The sequence below is a fragment of the Salvia hispanica genome, chromosome 2 (genome assembly GCF_029641045.1).
Source record: "Salvia hispanica isolate PSC_SH4W2 chromosome 2, Shi_PSC_v1, whole genome shotgun sequence".
In the NCBI taxonomy this organism is placed as follows: domain Eukaryota; kingdom Viridiplantae; phylum Streptophyta; class Magnoliopsida; order Lamiales; family Lamiaceae; genus Salvia; species Salvia hispanica.
In genome coordinates, this window is record NC_142693.1 from 18,507,927 (window position 1) to 18,531,461 (window position 23,535).

Below are 23,535 nucleotides of genomic sequence, written 5' to 3' on the forward strand. Positions count from 1 at the left end.
TGCTTCTGCGCAAAAAGAGACTGCTTTTCGTCCGTAGGCCTGTTGAACGCCTTCACGAAGGTTGGCCACTTCGGATAGATGCCGTCGGCAAGATAGTACCCCATTTTATACTGGCGATTGTTAGCGACGAAGTTGATGGCCGGCGCTTTACCATTCAAAACTTCAGCGAAGAGGTCGGAGTTGTTGAGCACGTTGATGTCATTGTTCGAGCCGGGACCCCGAAATAGGCATGCCAAATCCATAGCCGGTAGTCGGCGACGGCCTCGAGTATAACGGTGGGGTGGGTGCCTTTGTGGCCGCTCGTGTATGACCCCTTCTACGCCACAGGGCAATTCTTCCATTGCCAATGCATGCAATCGACACTCCAGAGCATCCCGGGAAATCCGTGCACTTGTTCGTGAAGACGGAGCAGAAACTGACAATCTGCGGTGGTTGGCTTCTTCAGAAATTCGGCGGTGAAGGCTGCCCGGACGCCTTTGCAGAAGTTCAACAAACAAAGTCGCCCAGTGGATTCTCCGACGTGCAGGTATTCGTCGAACGCATCCGCCGTTTGTCCAGTAGCAAGCTGACGGATCGCCGCAGTACATTTCTGGAGCGTCGTGTGGCTAGGACGGCCAACAGCGTCGAACCCTTCTCTGAAGAACTCTTCCCGTGCCGCCAATGTATTCGCGACGGAAGTAGATATCTCCCCACACCGGGTTCGGACTGAAGTAATCACGTTCCAACCTTGCGGCGGCTTCCTCCTGGTTACGGTGGATGTATGTCCGGCGTTGCCTAGGAGGCGCGGCGGCTTCCTCCTCCCTACGTCGATCTGCTTCTAGCGATTCTTCCATTATTCGACGCATTTGCTCAAATGGATCCATAATTGATTAAATTTGGGAGAAGAAAAAAATAAAGGAATGATTTTATAGAAGTGATTGGAGAGGAAAGAAAGAGAGATGAGAGAATAAATGTGTGTTTGTGTGTAAAATGGAGAATGGAGAAGAGTATATATAGAATATATAAAATAAAAAAATAAAAAAAAAATTAAAAATATTACCGTTCAACGGTAATATTACCGTTTTTTATTTTAATTTTTTTTTTTTTTTGAAAAATCTGATTTAAAAAAAAAATTGAATTATGACGTCATAAATCCAACGCTCACTCGCGGGTCGGCGAGTGGGCGTCACGCCAGCAGCCCGCGCGCGCCACGTGGCGCCGGGCGCGTGTCTCGCGAGCTCGAGACTTGCCTCGCCGGGACGCGTCGGGCGTCGAAACATCTCGTCTCGTCGAGACGAGACGGGAGCTGCAACGCTGTCTCGATGCCGTCTCGTCTCGTCGAGACGAGATCGAGTCCGCAATGAGGCAGCGTTGCGGATGCTCTTACATGCATACAAATATTGCCATGCACACATTCAATTTATTACACGTGTACACAAAGACACACATGCACACACAGTTATAATATTTACTACTATATGATTAAGGAAAAATATATATTATATGAATACAAATCAACTAAGTTAGTCTTTTTCAACTTATACATATAATCAATATTTATTATACAACTAATAATATATTCACGCAAAGATAAAATAAAAATATGTCATTATGCAAAATGATGCATGTTTCGGGTTAGGGATGTCACAGTACTCGTCGAATATGTCGGCCGCACCTCCGTATGCCAGCTGCCTGATTGGGGCAGTGCACTTCTGAATGGGCGTGTGGCCGAGTTTACTAACCGCATCCTCTCGCATCCTGAAATATTCGTATCGACGCTCTGAAGCGCCAACAATACGAAGAAACAGTGGACGACTCATCCTAAAACGCCGGCAGAATAAGTTGTCCCCAAACCGCGGCTCCGAAGCAAAGTAGTCCGCGTACAATCTATGGTGTGCAGCGATGCGGTCCTGAGGTATTGTAGTTCGACGACGGATGGATCGAGGTACCGCCGGCTGTTGCTGCTGCTGCATGGCCGCTTGTAATGCCCGATTGATCTCCCTAGACGTAAATGCCCGCAACTCATCCCTAACAATCTGGCATCAGTCAACAGCACCGTTACCACCCGTACCACTACCACTACCACTTCCACTGCCACTGCCACTTCCACTACCACTTGCCATAAAAGAAACGTAGAGAGAGATAGAGAGAAACTTGTTAACATAAGTGGTGCGAATGAAATGAAGTTCGACGAGCCGTATATATAAAGTTTGTAAAAAAAATTCAAAAATCGGAACGGGACGTTCGCGCCGAACGTCCGTCGGGATGCTGCAATAACGGACATCCGCCCGCCGTCACGACGGACGTCCCGAGAATGCCACGGTTCTGCCGTGTCCCCGCGTCCATCCCCTCCTCGCATAATGACGGACGTCGGGGACGCCGGTCTGACGCCCGCCAGGACGTCCGGCATTGGAGATGCTCATGGGTTAGGCTACAACTACAATTCAAAATATGTACCAGTAGTTAACAATTTGATTTGACATGTAGTCATATATGGAAGAATAAAAAAAGTGGGTATATATTTCAAATTATAGTTGTAGACTAGTCTACACATCCGATTTTGTCAGTGGATGAGCAACTAAAATGTTGAACATTAAATTTGAAACTTTCAAACTCTCAAAAAGTTAAAAAATTATTCAAAGAATGAAATAGTATTCCACCCGTCCTCATAATTTGACACCATTTAACCTGACATGAATTTTAAAAAATGTAATAAAAAGTGGATTAAAAAAGTTAGTGCATGTGGGTTAAAAAAGTTAGTGGCATGTGGGTCTTACTTTTATGTATTAGTTTTATAATAAAATATGATTAGAAATGAGTTAGTGGAACATAGATTCCACTACCAAAAATAGTAAAAATGAAAAGTGATAAATTTTTAGGGACGGACGAAAATGGAAATAAGTAACAAATTTTCAGGGACGGAGGGAGTATTAAATTTGCTAAGTAGTTTTTCCGTGCATAAATATTCTCTGTCATCCTTATTTATCTCTCTTTTAGCAGTGAACATACTACATGACAATATGTCTAGATCATTTTACAATTTCTAAAAAAATTTAAATTGAAAAATTGAATTCATAAATAAAAAAGTAAATAAATAAAAAAATTCTAAATCTAATTTATAGTAGAGGGGCGGATGTAGCCAAGTGGATCAAGGCAGTGGATTGTGAATCCACCACGCGCGGGTTCAATTCCTGTCGTTCGCCCATTTTTTTATTTTATTTTTGTAAAGACGAAGAATTAACTTTTATTCCACTTGCACAAGTTAACAAGTTATAATTCCAATTACAGAATTCATCCATATATCAATGTAAAAAAAAAAAAAAGTTACTCTGAATGACATAAAACTAACTTAATCTAGTAGTAGTAAAGAAATAGGATGTGAGCTAAATCGATTATTTTGTCATTTTAACAATAGACAATAAACCTGAATTTGAAAATTTTACCCCCAATATTTTTCTCATATTGTTTTCATTAAACATTTAACACTTAGTACTTAATTAATTTTTCATTTTTTTGTTAACCAAACAAAGTAAATTACTATGTTATTAAGATTGAGTGGGTGCATAGTGTCAGGCTCCAAGTTTATATTACTGGAAAAAAAATTCCTTTTTGGCCATTATGATATTGGTGTTTAAACGATTGAATTTGCTAGGCCTCAATTATAACAAATATTCACTTGGACAAAGTTATTTAATCGCCAACTTCCAACATTAGGTATGCATTTCATTAATCTTATATTTTTCCAAATGGAGTACTAATTACGGACAAAATTTAATAAACAGAGCTTCCTTCGTACAATAGAAATCACATTTTATGTAGACACGAATTTTAAAAAATATAAAAAATAACAGATTCAAAAAAATTAATAAAAAATTAATCAAAATGAGTAAATATGACCTTTCATTGCCCCATTAACTAAAACACCCGCATGATAATTAAAATGGGGACACAACTCCTAAAATAAGAACGGGGACCACCACTCCTAAAATAGCAATTTCTTATGTCACTGTCTCATTGATTTTTTGTTAGATATAACCACGTGGGTCCATGCTCGATTTGGTCATATGGTGGCTGGAGCCATCATTTCCCCACTAACACATCTGAAATTCATTATTTAGAAAGAAAAAAAATCAAAGTTAAAAACAGAGCATTGACGCATGTTAAAAATAAAACAAGCAACATGTAAAATTATAACGCCTCATTTCACCGGCCATCGATGGCAGTAATAGTGAGCTCATTAACCGAGTGTCCGAATTCTCCCGCCGCCACCGTCGTCCCCACCGGCAAGCCGTTCCACTTCTCAGCAAACATCGGCTGCTCCGGCGCCGCCAGGTCCACTATTTCCCGGCTCAGCATCGACAAAACCGTCTGAATCGTCGGCCTATCTTTCGGAAATTCTTGCACACACAACAACGCAATGTGAATGCATCTCTCCATCTCTCCCTTCGAATCCGAGCTAGCTATCCCTTCGTCCGTGAAAGCCAAACCGTCGCCTTCGCTCCACAGCCTCCATGCCTGAAATGTGCAAGCATGAACTGAATCATTCATTTTTATGAAAGAAAGTGGTACATTTTGAGTGAGTTCTTACACATCCAATAAGGCCAAGGGACCACTCGTGATTGTAAAAGTGTGCGTTTTTCTTCCCTTTTAGTATCTCTAGCATTAGTACTCCGAAGCTGTATACGTCTGATTTTTCCGAGAATCTGCCTTCCATCGCGTATTCTGGCGCCATATATCCGCTGTAAAAAAATCGATATAATTTCAACGTGATGCAATAGGTTATGTCTGAACTGAAGATCTGAAGGTTGCACTTACTAAGTCCCTACGACTCTGGCAGTATTGTCGTGCTCTTGGTCGCCTCCGAAGATTCTCGCCATGCCAAAATCGGAGATTTTGGGGTTCCAGTCCTCATCCAGAAGTACGTTGCTTGGCTTGAGGTCTCGGTGAATTATCTTCAGTCTGGAGTCCCTGTGGAGATAGAGTAGGCCTCGGCCAATGCCCTCGATGATATTCAAACGCTTCCTCCAATCTAGAACCTTCTTCGATGGATTGTTATCGTCTACACAAACACAATTACAATCTATAAGACTTAAAACTAATGTAGCATTACAGACCAACACGTGAGAAGTCATCTTAAAAGACTGAGTTGAGTTCATGATCTGTAACAACTAAAGATCTAGCTTGTGATTGATAGCGTACCAAAGAGGCAAAAGTCCAAGCTCTTGTTTGGCATGTACTCGTAGATCAACATCTTCTCTTCTTTCTCCACGCAATATCCCAGCAACCTGACGAGATTCCTGTGCTGGAGTTTGGAAATCACGATCACTTCATTCTTGAACTCTTGAGCCCCTTGTCCAGATGCGGCCGATAGCCTCTTCACCGCTATTTCTTTCCCACCACCCAAATTTCCCTTGATGAGATTAAAAAAACAGCTAGTGTTAGCTCCAACAACAAACAACCCATGCAAGAGATGGAGAAGTTTGTTTGTACCTTATAAACAGGACCAAAACCGCCCTTCCCGAGAAGATTGTCTTCGTTAAACTGATCCGTTGCATTCGCAACTGTCTCAAAACTAAACAACGGCAACTCCTCAATACTGTCCACCTCTGATTCCTGCTTCAGTACTATTGCAGTTGAGTCTGATGGAAATGTTTGCTCTGCTTGGAACACCTTTTTCTGTTCTGGCTTATGTCCTAATTTCACAAGATGGATTCATTAGTCACCTACAATTGTAAAGAAAAAACCAAACTCAGTACCTTTTCTCTTCATCATCCAACACCAAGCGACGAAGATCATAGCCGATATGCACACGAAACCAACCACCACCGGAATAATGATATACACCTTCTTATCCTTCTCCTTAGCTACAATAAACATAGACTAAAATGACTAAATCCAATACTCACATTACAAGAAATACGCTACGAAAAGTATAGTTTGAAAAATACCGAAATCAGAAGGCGAGAGACGAATGTAAAGATCAACACCAACATTAGGGAACTGCTGAACATCAATCAAAGTATCGCTCCAGAACATACATCCGATCTTTGCATCATAAGCGTAAGCTATGCAAGAACAGTTCCCCAAACACCTGCTCCGGCACTCATCCTCCTGTCTAGGAGTGAACTGTTCCGCGAAATCCGGAACCTTCATAAACGGTAGCCTAAGAAATCCATCCCCATTAGGCTCCCCTGCATCACACTGCAGCTGATTCACCCTCTTGCATCCATTACTCCAATTCCCATTACCCCATTCATCACTATTAACCGGCTCGAACCCTCTCAAACAAGAGCACATGCTCGTAGCCCGACTATCACAGCTCCCGAACGGCCCACAAGTCCCGTAAACATCACACTCATTGGAAGGCGCTTGCCAAGTAATATCCCAGCTCTTCTTATCAACATTCCACAGCTTCTGCAGCAAACTCCCGGAAGAGTTCAGGTCGATTTTCATCAAGAAGTCCGCCTGAGGCGCGGTGAAGTAGAAGCTACCGGCGTGATCATCCACCACGCTGAACCCATCCAGGTACGGCGAGTACATGTCCTGCACCCCGATCAGGATCAGGCCGTTCCACGGCCCGCTCCTCCAGTAAGGCCGGCCGTTGTTCCACGTGAACATCTGCGGGATATTCAGCGCCTCCAGTCCAGACGCGAAAGCCCCTGTTTCTGGACTGGAGGCGTTTTTCCAGGACGAGACGACGACCTTCTTCCCTGTGTCCACGTTGTCGATGATCCTCATCGTCGGGAGGAAGACGCTCGAGGGCTCCGAGAAGGACTCCCAGAGCACGTCCCCTGTCGCGTTTTCGCGAAGCACGAGGTTCCCAGTGTCCAATAGCTGAAGTGTGGTGTTCCCTGCTGTAATATTAGTTGACCAGATGGTCTCATTTTTTGAGTCAAGGAGGACTAGATTTCCGGTTTCGGATATCGTTGCGACGGCGCCGGAGGGAGCGTTGAGGGGTCGGCCGCGGTTGGCGACCCACACCACCGCTTCCTCGGAGACGACGTAGTAGACGCCGAGGTAGCGAGTGGTGGTGTTGGCGGGGCTGAAGAAGCCAAGTTTGAAAACGCGCTTTTGGGAGATGATGGAGTCGGGATCTCGGATTACTACACCGGGTGAAATCGTGTCTGTGTCTAGCGATTTACATAGAAGAGGAAGAAAAAGAAGTATTAAGGCTGTGAATTGGTGGAGAAAGAGTTTGATTATCGGAATATTCATTGTTTAGGAAGAGGGAAATTAAGAACGGTAATGCAATTTGATGGTTTTATTAGTAATTAGTTAGTTACATGCTTTTATATTGTATTGTTTATTTATTATAATGAGAGGGTGGTTGTGTGTGGAAAATGAGGTCTGTCAAAGTCGTCGGCGAAGATCATTATCTCAAACATAAAATAAGGATTGTGCGATGACTGGCTTTGGACTGTATGATACGCTGATTTTATGTATTTGTGGGCCAACAGGAGGAACCAATAGGCAAAGGAGAAATGGTAACAACTAACTTTATAAGAGTCACCAAAAGACTACTGAGTTTATTTTTTTAGGACATCATTAGTTTATCCATTGTAATTTGTGTAGAAAAATTACAATTTGAAATAAATTACTACCATGATACTTAAATGATAAAGCGAACTTTCTTGTAAAATAAAACCAATGTTTTAAAAATCGGATCGGCCGGTGAACCGGTGAGGCTACTGGTTCACGGTTCAACCAGTCCGACCGGTTCAATCACTGGTCGAACCGTTTTACATTACAAATATAAAATTAAATTTGCTCTTACAAAATATATTAAATCTAGTGAGTAATATATTACAATTAATATTAACATATAACAAAAACATATATTAAACATTTTAAGTAAATTAAATATTAAGAGTATTTAAAGTAAGTGAATGGTAAAATTTAAATATTTATTAAATATATAAATTTTTAATTAATGTAGCCAAAAAAATTACCTATTTTACATATAATAAATAGATAAAATTCATATTATCTCAAAACATTTATATGGTGAAATAATATTATAACAATATATAAAACTAAATATCAATTTTTAGTTAATTTGGATAAATATATACTATAATAGTATTATTAGTTATTACCTAAAATTAAACTTGAATTATTAGTAAATATGGAGTAATAAACTATATTAATAATATATACTCCATATTACATCAATAAAAATAAAATTTAGTGGCTTATAATTAAAATTAAACATATCATAACTAAAAATTATTTTAAAGTATAAAACTAAACACAAATTATTAATTTGTGTGGACAAAAAATTATGAAGTTAATATATAACAATAATTAATGCTCACAGTATTTCATTCAAGACCATGTGGTGCAGTGGTAGAGGTGTTAGTTTCTTACCTAGAGGTCTAGGGTTCAATTCCCTCTAGTCTCATATTTTAAACAAGCTTTTAAATATAAAAACCGGTTTCCGGTTTCCGATTCAACCGGTCCGACCGGCCGGTTCCGGCGGTTCAGGGCGGCTCAACATGCCAACGGTTTTAGGGGCCGAACCGGACCGGACCAGCTGCCGGTTCGCGGTCCGACCAATCGAACTGGCCGGTCCGGTCCGGTTTTTAAAACACTGAATAAAACCCATAGATATTGCTATGCAGTCCGTTCACTAGTAGGAGTATGATACGATCTACTCGTATGCGCGCGGATTTTCCCGTTAGACAGTTTAGGCTTTGAGAATATTGCGGTAAAAACAACGAGAGAAAGCGATAAACTAAATGGTTCTTTCTTATTGATTGATTGTGAAAAAGAGAGAAGTTCCCTGACGGTGGTGTATCTCCACCACCCTCAGTCGTGTTGTCCTCGGACGGCTCCATGTCCCTCTCGACCTCTCCTTCATTGTCCAAACTCTCCACTTCCGTAGGTTGAGTATGGTTGCCATACATAGTTCTACTCTTTTCTAGACTAGTTTTAAGAATTGGAAGTTTAAAAAGTTAGTGAAACATTGCACTCCTATTGATAAATAGTCGAAAATGATAAAATAAGACTCAATATTTTGGGATAGGAGTATAAATTATTGTTGACTACAGAAGTAGCATTGTGGTCTCCTTATGATTTACTATAATAAAAGTAAAATGAGATATTATTAGCGGAAGAATGAAAAGGAAAAATGAGACTTTTATTAACGGAGATAGAGAGTATAATATTGTTAAGAAAACTTGGATTTACACACTTTTTTGACTTTTAAGGGTGAAACCTTAACTGTTATTTATAATATTCGAGTGGATTATCCCGAATTACCTAGGATTTAGTATTCCCATTGGAAGATTGCTTCTATACATGTTTCGCGAGTATCTCTAGGCCCAACATGTGGAATAAATTATTAGCTTTTTGTGAATTTATCATTGATTTTTGGACTAGAAAAAGATGGATCAAGCATGATGATCGCTGTTACACAACTATGAGACGAAAGTCTATGGCAACCTCGCCCCACTTGGAAAAACAATTATGATAGACGCGTTATTAGTACTTTTGGTCAAAATATATGTGCATGAAGACAAAAGAAGAGGAATGAACACACAAATTTGAAAATTTTAACTTTAGTGGAAAGGGTTGAAAAACTTGGTAGATTGTGCATTATTTTATTAAACTAATTTGGAAAGGATGGAAAATTTTGGTGTATGGCGCACTTTTTTAATAAAAGAATTTGTCAAGTGTTGCAAGACTTCTTGGCTTGGCCCACTCGCTTATAAGAATTTATTTTATGAGACAAATTCGACGTATGTTCACGTGTTATGACTGGACTTTCAAAATTATTATGGACTTATGATAGTGGTAGCCTGGTTAGGTGAAGTTAAGTTAATGATATACACAAAGATTTATTAAATCAGCTCAGATTGGGCTTGAAGCACTAGTATAATCCAATAGGAATGATTAGCCGATCTTGAGTTTATCCTTTTAAATGGGCCATGAGTTACCAAGTGGGCTAAAAAATTTCACTTGCCATTTACTCACAAGTCATAACGGCTAGCATATTATGCAGGTCGATCTGATAATAACCCACCCAATAGAGTCAAACTTAAAGGTAACTTATTAAGAAAATCTTTGATACGCGAACACAAATCCTAGCAACTAAATGGTCATTAACAATACTCATTTCTCAAAATAAAATAAATAAGGGTCTGAACTATACGGTAATGTACGTCTCATTATTAAGGTGGTGGTAGAATTCTACGTTCATAGAAGGCGGTCGGCGGTGCTCCGCCGTAGGCTGCATACTCTGGTGGGACCCATATGTTACCTACGACCACCATTGGGCTTGGAGCCTGGATTCCTGCGTGCAGTCTGTACTTCTGTGTACACAAAAAATTGTAATTGCTTTTAAATTAAAATCTTAACGTGATTGTGTGTACAATCAATTAGGTAAGAGAGAAAGAGACAAAGTACCTGCAAATGGCTTTTAACTTCATCACTAGTTAATCCCTCAACCTTCATTAATTGCGTGATTTGTTTGGGAGTTGCCACTACATCCATCCAAAATAGATAATCAATTAGTAACAATCAAATTGCTCGAGTTTATTTACTCAGTCTCATTCAAGATATCATTTTCTTGAATGAGTAAATGCAAATTTTATTTTAAATATAGAAAGATGACAATTTTAATTAGCAAATTAAAAAAGAAATATGGACAGCTTAAATGTGACGATATATACTAACGTTGTGAACCACCGAGCATGTGCAACGCATGTAGGAAACGCTTGTGCAAGTGCGGTGACCAACACCTCCTCGCCTTTCTCTTCTCCTTGTTATCAGGCGGCGCAAGACCTAACTCCGGGGACGGAATTCTTCGTCCCTCAACTTGATCGCTCCACAGCGTCGCAGACGCCATCCAGTTCGATTTATCCGCAGAGAGTTGCTTCATCCTCTGCGCCTGCAGCTCCTGCCTGGACGCCTCCGTGGCTGATCCAACCATTCATCAATTAACTAATCCAACGCCTGTAGCCTGTAATAATACCACAAGTGTGTTTCAAGAAATTACCGTTTGTGAGAAGTTGCATGCAAAGTGGAAGCTCACGCTTGAAAGCCTCAATCTTGAGCTTTTCTTCCTCCAAACAAGCTACGAATTCTTCCAGCTTCTGTGTTTTTTCCACCAGAGCTTCAGTGTTAAGACTGAGTTCAGTTGATGATGCCATCTCTATTTCATAGATAGTTGCATGAGTTTATTTTCCTCTTCTTTTTACAAACTGCAAATGAAAAAGGATGCATATATATAGAGGAAATGCTACTTTTGTTTGGGTGGTTGTTGGAGGGAAAATTAAAGGGAAGTCTTGTGACAAGAGCAAGCAAGAAAATATGTAAATAGATAAACGGCTTGAGATTTTTTGGATAAAGGGTCGATTCTGTCTCATCATTTTAGAACGTTTACCTGAAAATATACTTTCGATATTGAAGTAATTATCATTTAGTATCAGTCGTTTCATTTTTTGGGATTACAATGTCTTGCAAAAAAATTTGGCGATCGAAATATCAACGTTGCAGCCGAAATTACATGTCCATTGAGTAGTCAATGTGTAATTTTAGATAATGTGTAACTTTAGATAATCAACGTGTAATCACGTCAATATACTGATCACTAGAAATTTTTTATAGGACATTCTATTCCCCAAAATGAAACAATTGATATTAAATGGTAATACTCCCTTCGTCCAAAAATAAATGTTCCTTCTTTGTCCGATTCAGATTTTAAGAAATTGTTTAACTTTGTAAAAGAAAGTGGATAGAAAACTTAGTGAATGTGTACCCTATTTTTGTATATTAGTTTTATAATAAATATGATGAAATAAATTAGTAGAATGTGATATTGGACATTTATTGGCGAACAAACAAAAAAAAATAAAAAAGTGAGACATTTAATGGTGGACGAAAGAAGTACTTAAATGGCGGGACATTTTTTGGTAAACATCCCGAATGATGAACAAAGATAAACCTTTACCATATATTTTTGCAGATAGTAAAAGCCAAATGGTTGTAGTTAAATAGGATAAATAGGAAATATACCTAGTTTTCATCCTCTTTTGAACAGCTTTAGTTTGTTAATACTTACATTAGCTGTGGGTATTGATTCTTCTTGTTAGCCTACTTTTCTCTTTTCCTTTTTTCAAAATATCTGATAAATTCCAGACAGTTAAAGAACAACTCTTTATTACCAGAATAAGGTTAAAGAAAAAAAGAGACATAATCCACTTTTATGACCTGCTTTAGTTAAAGATTCTCACTCATCTCAAATTTGAAAAGGTGAATAAAGCGTTATTAAGCAATCGAGTTAAAATACAAAATGCATCGTATTCTTTGGAGAGGTTGATATAAAGGAGCTGGAAAATGAGGTTTAGCAGTCTGTTTCATTTCGTGTCGTAAGGCTTCAGTTACAAGGCTCCAATCCACTCCTTTTTTCTGCAGATTCTTCACTCTTTTTCTCTCTTTCATCTTCCCCTTTTCTTGGTCTTTAATTTGATGTTGCATCTTCACTCTTTTGGGATTCTCGAGCAACACATTGTTTAGCTTTAAGTCTGTGTCCGAACTCACGAGTTTCAATTTTTGAATTCGTCACTGATGTATAGTGAAGTGAATAATAATTTTGGAGAAGAAGACTCAAATAATCTGAATATTTTTTGCACCATTAAGTGTGGAGTAACATGATAGTCTCCGATTATTTGCCTGATTGGTCATATATTAGAAGGATAGATTCGTGTAAAAAATAAAAGGAGAAATTAGGGTTCCAATTATTGTACTTCGAATTATTGAATATTTTTTGTGTACTTATCCAAACATTGGTGTTCAATTTAGTTATTGGTTCGGATGATTCATTGCTATCGTTTTATAGATAAGAAAAGAAACAACATTCTTCTGAAATTACAAGAAACAACATGATCAATTTTGGGCCAGAAGAATTTAGTAAAAAACTAGATCCACTCAGAATTTGATTGGACTGATCCAACCCAATAATCAGCCTAACATCTTAATTAGTTGGGAATTTATTTTGATTGATGACAAGAAATATCAATTAAGTTGACTCGAACATTCGACGTATTGATTGACGGAAAAAATGTATCACATGCTTTATCTTCTACTTACATAAGTATTAACTTACGATTAAGTAGGACTCCCTCCGTCCCGGCTAAGATGACACATTTCTTGACCGGCACAGAGTTTTAGAAGTTATTGGTTAAAATGTTTAATTGGAAGGAGAAAATGTGAGTGTAAGTATTAAAATAGAGAGAGAAAGAAAGATGAATATTTTATATTTTAATATGAGTGAGAAAAAGTAGTTGGTGTATTAATTGGTGAGAAAGTTTCCAAAAAAGAAAATGTGTCATGTTAGTTGGGACAAACTAAAAAGAAAAATGTGTAATCTTAAGTGGGGCACCATTAGTGTTTTCACGTATATAATAACATACATTTTGACGACGAAAGTGATATTCGGTTTGTTAGACAAGATAACAGTAGATAAACAATCGTGAGATACAAGGTAATCTTGTCACAGTGAAGACCAACTAAAATATGTTATCACTAGCCAAGCTTTTGATATAAGATAACCAAATAAGAGAGAAGAATATACATCACCTCTAATCATTAATCATAAATAAACATGTTAATTGAATGACCCTGAAATTGATTGTTGCATACTTGCATGGAATGGGACATTTCAACCACACACATCTCGAAGAAAGTTGGATATTATAGTTTTATCACCAAACAATATGCTTTCTTGAAGATAAAGCATGGGTCGCATAGTCCCCAATTAGAAAACGCAACCGTTTTTTTTTTCATATTTTTTGTTATGCTACTTGAATTATTACATAGGGTTGAAGTTCATAAAATATGTGCATCACAAATATTGAAGCATAGCTAAGACTAAAAGGAAGAGTATAAACAATGGAATTATTAAATAAGTAGGCCCAAAACTGAAAATGGAGTCGCATCAAAAAGGCCCACTAATTGCACTCTCTCGTAGTCGTGGAACGACACTAGCGCGACTTCATTATGGCCTCTTGCACTTAATTCCGACATATCTTTGATCTCAATTATTGTCAATTTCAATTTGAATTATTATCAATAGCCATGTTATATTATGATATTTTAATACACGTGTTGGGATATCAAACAATACGTCATTCCGGACGAACACTCCATTGCGCGCGACCGTACTGTGAGCTGATAATCTGTCTCCCCAATTCTTTTCTCGTCAATGCATCCTTGCACCTTGCTGCCGGGTACTAATATTTTTTTTATGTATGGATTGAGTTGATAATCCGTATATTACTATTTAATTGTATTTTTAAATTTATATTTTAAGGATTTTATTTAAGAATAATATTTTTTTATATTTCAACAGTATATTTATTTATAGAGTATTTGATTAGAAATAAGAAGGAAAAAATAAAAATAATTTTGTCATTCTCTCTAACAAACCAATCTCTCTCATCCTTGAGAATTAATGTCTATAGAGAGAAGAGGAATAAGGCCTCTCACACTTTATGTCCTCTCCCCTCTACGAAGATTAAATCTTTGATACGTATTAATTCCTAATTAATACGCACCATGCCGCCTCCTCTCCTCTCCCTCCTTGATTGTAACAAAAAATAATACTAAATTGTATTTAGCTTTCATACCAAACTACATTGATCATTCCTGAATCATCTTGATCATATTCATGAATTATATGGGAGGAGGCCATGTAGACTTTAATATATCAGTATACATGCAATTAAAACAATTATATGGGAGGAGGCCATGTAGACTTTAATATATGGAGGTTCAAAGTTCGAGTCCTTGCGCGCTGCTGTTTTAATTTCTTTACCCTCGTTTCATGTTTTATTCTATTCTACTTAGTATTACGTATATTACTTATCTTAATTCTTTTGTTTTGTTAAAACAATTTATCTACTTTTCTTTTCATGTTTTGTTTTATTAAAGCAATTAAAAGTTCTATATACATAGCCGTTTATTACTTCTTCTTTTTTATTTTGTTTTTTAAAACTATAGATTTATTGTTTTATTTAGTTTTAACAAAAAAATTGGAAAATAAATGTATTATCTTTTCTGTTTGCTAAAACAATTGAAACAATAAGTTTATATTCCTCTTGATCAAATTCTCAATTCTCAAATAATTTTAAAAAAAGTTATTTTCAAACTATTTTATCTATTTTGTAGTAATAATCATATACATGAGATATTTATTAAAAAAATTATTTAAAAAAAAATAATTGTCAATTTGCTTAAATTTTATGATGACAAGTTTCACATCTAAAAAATATTTATCTATAAAAAATAATTGAAACTTTACTCCAATATTTTACGTTCAAAAAATCTATTTTAAAACTATATGATTTCTTGTTTAGTCATTATATTCGCGTCAATACAAGGTATTCGTATTTAAGAGAATGAAAAAGATTGTCCAAATTTTCAAACTCATAGTATTATTTGTTATACCCCAAATCAAAAATCCTGGATATGCCACTGCACATGCATTAAGTATAATATCTCTTACTATTTCATTACACGCGGCCATAACACCTTGTTCTTTAGTAACTATTAAAAAAATATTTTTTGAAGTCACCTGCAAAAACAACTTAGCACACCCCCATAGGCCATAGTCCTTTATTTCTTCACATGATTACCTTATAAACCCTCTAAATTTTTTTGGTAAGTTGCAAATGCAAAGTAAGCTCTGGTGACCTTTCTACTAAGTTGATCTCAAATTCCAATAATACATGTCGCAGCCCCAAAAAAGTGAAGGAAAAAAGACAAAATAAAAAAAAGACAACTTGCTTCTACACCACATTCCATATATAAGTAGCCTAATAAAAAATCAGACAGCAACTTGCATTCCATTTCTCCAATTCCAACGCCAATTTCTTCAATCTTGAGATTTAAAAAGAGAAGAAATGAAGAAATGTGAGCTGTGCAACAAGGTGGCAAGAATGTACTGTGAATCCGACGAAGCGAGCCTGTGCTGGACTTGCGATTTGAGGGTTCACACCGCGAACTTCCTTGTGGCGAAGCACACGAGAACTCTCCTCTGCCACGCCTGCCAGTCTCCGACTCCATGGACCGGCTCTGGCCCTAGGCTAGGCCCCACGGTCTCTGTCTGTGAGGCCTGTGCCAATGGCCAGAGAGACGAAGATGAGGATGAAGATGAAGATGACAAAGACAGTGATAGCGAAAACCAAGTTGTGCCGTTGTCTTTGCCTCCCCCTTTCGCCTCGGCTTCCTCGACTTCCTCCGCCAAGGCAAAAAGATGAGATCATGGATGTGGTGATAGCACAAGATGAAGACAACAACTTTGGCTTAATTAACCATGTTTTTCATGTGTATTATTGACTCAGTGACTTGTTGTAATAGTTTAGAGCAACCACCAAGATTGTACTTAATTTAATCACTTTAATTAATGTTATGCTTAATTGTTCAAGAATCCTAATTACAAGCACTTCAAAATACTTGTGGATGGGAAAATGTGTTAACATTGTATCAAGATCACAACTAATATCTTTGATGGTGTGGTGGCACGATTGATGTCCTTGATTCTTTTTAATTTCAAAGTAGCATAAAATAGGAATCTTCCACTAGGATTATCAATAGAGACGAAAAAGGAAACAAAAGTCCACGTGGAATCAACCAATGGAGAGGGAGAAGCGTTTGAACGGTCCTAAATTGATGAATGCTTAAAGCTTCAACATCAATCAATCATGTAATGCCAATTGAAGCTGGGAATGTGCATGAATCTAGCCTCACACAAACATGGATTTCTCATCCTACATCTGTCACATTTGAATTGATTTTGAAGGAAAGATGGATATGTTTGACATTTGGATTATTAAGGTTGAATTCTTGGTGTAAGAGCCTATGGCTGTCTTAGCCGTCCCTGGATGTGATTAAGAGATTTGAGGTTAGATTGGAATTTGGGTCATTAATGGATACCAAAGACTATAAACTATTGGTATTATATCTTAATTATGGATTAAGGAGAGTGTAAAATAAGAGTGCCACCGACACGTTCACGTGCTTAACACAACACCCCATTATGCTACAATTTACAAGTTGCACACTTGCACTACTTCTATTAACAACACAATATGATCCAACATCTTATAAACCTTTAAATAATATAATTAGGGTCACTAAACCCGATTTATTTTAGTACATAATTAATTAGTATCCAATTTAATCTTTTCTGTGATTTTCTCTATACATATGATTCTCGGTCTCTAATTCGCAATTCTGCCTGGTTTAAAAGCTTAAACATTAATAAAACACCTTTGTTCACTGTTTTCATAAAAAAAAATAAAAACTTTGAAGACGGTACAAATTTTAATACATAATTTATAATTTATAACAAAAATTAGAAAAAGGAAGTAAGTGAAGTGGTGTTAGTAGAGAATGAACTTGTTAAAATTAAAAATGAACTAATTTTATAACGAACTAAAATAGAAAAAGACGACTATTATTTGGAATAATGAGGAATATGAAATAAGTGTATTTTTTAAAATTTTGATTAGAAAAACCAGAACTGTTGGATGATACCGACTGCACATGTGTACGGCGTCAAAAATAACTAAGCCGTACAGTTACGATTGATGAATATGGATTATTAAATTTTCTAAATTAAAATTTTCTCGTGGTTGTGGTCTGATGTCCAAATTGATCTACTACTGAATAGTACTAACGTTTATGCTTGTGAAGATTCCAGTCCCAGATTCTTCTGTCCAAAGACAACATCCAAACCATGCCAACAACAGTTTTAGCTCAAGCAACTTACATCCCACATAGTTAAATTAGTATTATTCCCTCCGTCCGTCATTAGAAATCCCGATTTACTATATTAGTCCATCCACCATTAGAAATCCCAGTTCACTTTTACTATTAATGGTAGATTCACCTCACTTCCCACTAGCTCATTCCACTCACGTCCTATTATAAAACTACTATATAAAAATGAATTTCACGTCCCACTTTCTTTTTTCACTCACTTTCTTTTATATTTCTTAAAACGCTTGTCAAATTCAAATGAGATTACTAATGACAGATGGAGGGAGTATATATTATCCACTAATACACACCAGAATGAGGCACATAACATAGAGAAAATAGATGGTTTCAGTATGATCGCCATTAGATGAGTATATGAAACTGGAAGATGTGTCTGCGAAGAAGTCAGGAAGATAGCTTACATCACATCGATAGCATGACCATTCTCAGTATCTAAAACATAGGAAGGAAACTCATCAACAATGATGATCATTCAGCCTTCACAGAAACAACATACAGCAGCCAAAGGATAAGCCGAATGAAGTACTCAGCTTCTCTCACACAAACAAGTATCCATGATGAACGCCGTCTCAGGAAAACAAGCCCTCTCCAATCACCAGCTCAAGAGATCTTCTCCACATCTGCATCGTGCAAAACCTAATGAACTTAGCTCGGGACTAAATCATTCATAGAGGGAGGAACATAGCATAAAGTAGTCTCTAAGATTGAGAAAGCCATGGAAAAACACGATAACTAAAACTACATGCCAATTTCCCTTCCCTTCCCTACCCATTAGGTTCCGGTCAAGCAATAAAGGCCTTCATCACCCCTCCACTTATCAATTCTAAAAACACTCATAAACATCAGTAACAATTGTTAACGTTTACTTTTCTCTTAAAGCATTTATACTAAAAGTATATGAACAAGGTCAGAAAGGCTTGGTTGGTTCATTGAGACAGGCAATAAATTGACAAAACATGATATGATGTTGTCATGCAGCGAAGAACAAGCATTAGATTAGCAATCATCACATATGGTGTTTTCTAGATAATCTAGTAGAAAAATCCCTTCAATATTCAATTCGAAGCATGTATATATTGCACATATTAGATTCTTTGGGCTATTCACAATCATGTCATCTATGGTTTATGCCAGTTTACCTGATATATCTCTAACTCAAAATGTTTTGGAAATTTGGACAAATTTTTATAATTTATTGCTGATTAAAATTAGTTTGTTCTGAAGTACCAGGAATGAATCAGATCATTTCATAAGCAAAATCTAACTACTTGTGGTATAACTCTGACCATGTATATTACTCAACATGTCATAACAATAAAGCGACATGCCTTCTCTTCAATCTGATTGTGTACAAAAGACAATATAGTTCAACTTCAATCAACTTTTGAGACCAAATCTCCAAGTCTTGACAGCTCTTGCTTATTTCAAGCTTTATCATTTTAGGAGAATCTCAATAGTATCAGGATTCTAATCTCCAAAAGAAGTCTAATCTTCAAATAGTTTTTTTATACTCCATTATTAAGACATATTGGTTTCTCCAACAACTACAACACCACCTTGAGTTCAATATGCATTTTTATGGCTGTTACCAAATATTTTTCGCTACAGCAAGCCAAATTATAAAAGCAGATAACACTACATGAGTCAATTATTATTGCCTTCACTCAGGTCATGAATAGCTATTAGAGAGTGAACCCAATACTATATAGCTACATTCAACTAAATTTAGTTCAAGAAAGCCTTAGAGAGTTAGAGTGTGCAGTTTACAGATATCTCCTTTTGTGCTAAGACATATTTCCTTGGCAAATCTACTGATGACTCATTATTTTGTAGCTAGACATGAATATCAGTCTACTCTTTTCTTTAAAAGCTTAACCCAACTGTTTGCCCAATGTGGCCATCCTCTAAAAAGTTACACGAACACGAGATAAAAAATTCAAATCTGAAACAGGTAGTTATCACTCTTCTAAATCAACTTCTACGCATAAACATGCTTGTTTGGTTATCGGCCTGTAAACCAGCGCACGCATTATATAATTTTCAGAAATGTTGGAGTACTAACACAGTAAACATAAACACCATTCAATACTTTTGTTGGTGCCATGAGTAGATTAAGAGGTCAGACACAAACACAATATCCAGGAGAAAAATAAAATTGGCATTCTGATTTTACGTCTGCAAATATCCTACAATCTCATCGGCTTACGTCCATTATTTCAATCAGCAGGGAACTTGATTCTACTAAGATTCACAGGCCTTAATAACCTTAGGCACCTATGAGATTTCTCCATCTAAACTTCTATTCAGCTCAGGTAATACTAACTCTCAGCCTCACTCTAAGAAATCAAGGTCTTACTTCAAATGCAACTCGCAACTTTTCCCACTTTCCCATTACGAATACTCATCCCGGCCAACTATACATATCAAAGTCGAATCATATTCAATCTTGAAACGAAATTAGCTTCTTCTAATTGCTTGACTTCCACTATGCACAGTATATAAATAAAAAGTTGCATAGGTTGATGCAATCCTATGTCCTAAGTCCTAACCCGAGATAAAACAAAGAACGAATCCTCATCGCATCCAAAAAGTGAACTGATTCAGTGATTGTACTTCACCTGCATTATGATCAGAAGCATCAAGAAAGAGCGGCTCCTCCTCCTCCGGCACCGGTTGCAGAGCCGAGATATCCGTATCCAGCGCCTTCCCCGAACCCCCATTTACATCATCAGAATCCGCATCTCTCTCATCGGGAAACCTCACCACAACCACTGGGCACACACAGTGATGCACGCAGTAATCACTCACACTCCCCAGCCTCCCTTTACTCCCCCTCCTCGACGCCCCGAATCCCCTGCTCCCCATGATCACAGCACTAAGCCCCAGCCTCTCCACCTCCAGGCACAGCCTCTCCTTCATGTCGTGATCCTTCACAATATGGATCTTGAACGGAATCGCCGCCTCCACCAGCGGCTGCGCCAGGTCATCCGCTTTGCTCGTGGTGAAATTGTCGAAATCGTCCTCCAGCTTCTGCTGCGACCTCTCGTCGTCGGCGGCGTCGGCGGAGACGTCCACGGCGCCCCAATCGGCACCGTAGAGGACGGAGGTGGGGCGCACGTGGAGGAGGATCACGGCGTCGCCGGGGCGGAGGTAGTTCTGGACGGCCCACTTCACGGCGTGGGCGCTCTCATCGCTGAGATCGACGGCGATCGCGACCTTGCGCTGGGCGCCGGAGGTGGGGGTCCCGGGAGGGAAGCGGGGGGAGGCCGGCTGGTGGAGAACGGCGGCGGCGGGGCGGTCGTTTTCCTTCCGATTGCTGTGTGGTGATGCCATGCAGTGAAGCTCTGATTTGGGGGAAAATTGGAATTAGGGTTTGTGAGGGTTTTGATTAGTAAGCAAACAGTAAACAGCGATTGAAAATTTGATGACTGTGAATTAGCTACCGAGGAAGAAAGGTATGAAATTAAAATTGAAATCTTTAATTTAGGTGAATCAAGAATGAAAATTTACAACGATTTGAGTTAGATTGGACTGAGGAAGGAAGGACAAAGTAGGGATTTGGATGGGGATGGGCTAAAGAGGATGCGTGGCAGAAGAAAGTAGCACCCCGACATTGACGAGTCACAGTTAAAGGTTATCCATTTGAAGAAGACAATACTATATTCCCCAACTTGCAATCCAATTGAAAATGCACAATTTTGTCACAATTGGATTCAAGTGATCATCTTCACACACAACTTTCATGGAAAAAATCTACTCCATTGGGTGGAATCTTACGGACTCAATGGCTTTGAAGTTTGAAGCAACTAGCAATGCAGGTTCAGAGAAAATGGGATTTGATTAGATTGTAGTTTTAATTTAGGTATTTTAGTTGTAGTTTTCAAATTTAAATACTCCCCCCGATTTATAAAAGTAAAGACTACGGCACATATTTTAATGTGAAATATTGTTAATGGAGAATTAGGCTCACCTTAGAGCATCTCCAATTAAATAGGCCAGCCATAGATCAGCCACTCTCTCTCCCTGTCATGTTAGCAGTACTAAAAATCCATCTACTACATCAGATTTAGGTCAGTCATAGGCCAGCCGCAATAAAAATAATTCAAAAAATACTACATTTACGGAATTAAAATTACGATTAAATTACGGAATTAAATTTACGACACATATACGGGAAAAATTCGTTAATTTTATTTAAATAAAAAAAAGTACATTAACTAAAAATCAAAAAAATTACATAATAAAAAAAAATCCAGGCTTCCACACACGAGCCACCGCCCCACTCTACTCGTCACTAATTTAATAAAAAAAATACTTAAAAAATGTTAGTATGCCTTGAATCCGTGTGCCTATTTAAAAATTACATAATTAAAAAAATTCATAAAAAAACATTAAAAAAAATACATTATATAGTTTTTCAAAAATTTAAAAAAAAAATTAAAAAATAGCGCTGGCCGATCGCTGGTCGATTGGCACGCCACAATGGCGGCCAGCGCATCGGCCAGCGCACCCGAATCGGCTAGCCCACGCCGCTTTTCTCGCCGATTTTCGGCTGGCCTGCTGCAATGGTTCGGCTAACCGACCGGCTAGCGACGCGAATCGGCTAGCCGGTTGGCTAGCCGACATTGGAGATGCTCTAAGCATCTCCAATGCTACATAGGCCAGCAATAGGCCAGCAATAAGCTAGCCATTCTCTCCCCTGCCACGTCAGCAGCTCTAAAAAATCTACCTGCCACATCAGATTTAGGCCAGCCATAGGCCAGCCGCAATAAAAATAATTCAAAATATACTACATTTACGGAATTAAAATTACGATTAAATTACGGAATTAAATTTACGACACATATACCGGAAAATTAATCCATTCCATTCAAAAAAAGTACAAAGATTTAAAAAAAAGTACATGTTTTTTTTTTTAAAAAAGGGCTTCCACACACGAGCCCCGCCACTCTCTACTCCTCATCGCCGTCGCCGTCGCCGCCGCCGCTGCCGCTACCCGTGAGCCCACGTCGGAACCCCCTAGCCGTGCCCTCGCGACATCCAAATCAACCCGCATGCTCTCGAGCATCGAGTGAAGAAACATCTTCTCCATGGGGTCAGTGGCGGTCCTCCAATCTTGGAAGACCTTGTACATCTGAGCCCGCGTTTGGTTACGCGAATGGAGAGTGTACTCGAGTGGGGCGGCGGGTGGGAGGGCGGAGGACTGGACCTCGCGGGGCGATAGGGGGGATCCGCCCCTCGCAGCCCGTTGCGCCCGCTTCTGTCCAACCGGGCGGGGGCGACCAGCAAATGAAGGAGGGGATGGAAACTCCTCAGCATCCAGGGGGAGGTCGTGGGATCCGCCGCTGCTGCCGTTGTAGTCGCCGGTATAGTTCAGTCTCTGCTTCTTCGGCCACCCAGCGTCGCACCCCGCACGGAACTTCTCGGAGTCCTTCAGCAACAAAAAACACTCCCAGAAGTGGAACTCCTTGTACGTCCCCGCCAAGGGGAACTGACTCTCGACTATCCTCCGGGCATCCTCCTCATTCTGCCCACTAGTGAGCTGACGGAGGGCGTTGGCGTACAACGCCGAAAAACGGCCGACCGCGGCCCCGATGCGCTCCCACCCCTTCCGGACCTCCTCCCCGATGCTAGCCGATCGGGCCGCCACAATGGCGGCCAGCGCATCGGCCAGCCCACGCCGATCGGCCCGCCGATTTCCGGCTAGCCGCCTCCAATGGTTCGGCTAGCCGATCGGCCAGCGCCGCCAATCGGCTAGCCGGTCGCTAG

The 23,535-nt window shown here is 38.9% G+C and overlaps 4 protein-coding genes across 4 annotated transcripts; 1 reads left to right on the forward strand and 3 right to left on the reverse strand.

Annotated features, from left to right (window-relative positions):
* Positions 1-3,862: 3,862 nt before the first annotated feature.
* On the reverse strand, positions 3,863-7,256 carry LOC125200080 (G-type lectin S-receptor-like serine/threonine-protein kinase At1g11300). Its single transcript, XM_048097861.2, has 7 exons — positions 5,928-7,256; positions 5,736-5,843; positions 5,470-5,672; positions 5,179-5,389; positions 4,795-5,038; positions 4,568-4,718; positions 3,863-4,494 (listed from the first exon to the last, which is right to left on the reverse strand). Exons 1-7 carry the CDS (start codon positions 7,192-7,194, stop codon positions 4,183-4,185), a joined length of 2,496 nt encoding a protein of 831 aa, XP_047953818.1. The 5' UTR covers positions 7,195-7,256; the 3' UTR covers positions 3,863-4,182.
* A 2,751-nt stretch (positions 7,257-10,007) lies between these two features.
* Positions 10,008-11,236, reverse strand: LOC125202352 (myb family transcription factor EFM-like). Its single transcript, XM_048100732.2, has 4 exons — positions 10,979-11,236; positions 10,657-10,899; positions 10,387-10,463; positions 10,008-10,292 (listed from the first exon to the last, which is right to left on the reverse strand). The coding sequence occupies exons 1-4, from the start codon at positions 11,130-11,132 to the stop codon at positions 10,152-10,154; spliced, it is 615 nt and encodes a 204-aa protein (XP_047956689.1). The 5' UTR covers positions 11,133-11,236; the 3' UTR covers positions 10,008-10,151.
* A 4,500-nt stretch (positions 11,237-15,736) lies between these two features.
* On the forward strand, positions 15,737-16,411 carry LOC125220970 (B-box zinc finger protein 32-like). Its single transcript, XM_048123099.2, has one exon. It carries the CDS (start codon positions 15,885-15,887, stop codon positions 16,239-16,241), a length of 357 nt encoding a protein of 118 aa, XP_047979056.1. The 5' UTR covers positions 15,737-15,884; the 3' UTR covers positions 16,242-16,411.
* A 1,664-nt stretch (positions 16,412-18,075) lies between these two features.
* LOC125220964 (universal stress protein PHOS32-like) lies at positions 18,076-21,542 on the reverse strand. Its single transcript, XM_048123091.2, has 2 exons — positions 20,385-21,542; positions 18,076-18,386 (listed from the first exon to the last, which is right to left on the reverse strand). The coding sequence occupies exons 1-2, from the start codon at positions 21,097-21,099 to the stop codon at positions 18,367-18,369; spliced, it is 735 nt and encodes a 244-aa protein (XP_047979048.1). The 5' UTR covers positions 21,100-21,542; the 3' UTR covers positions 18,076-18,366.
* Between the last annotated feature and the right edge of the window lie 1,993 nt (positions 21,543-23,535).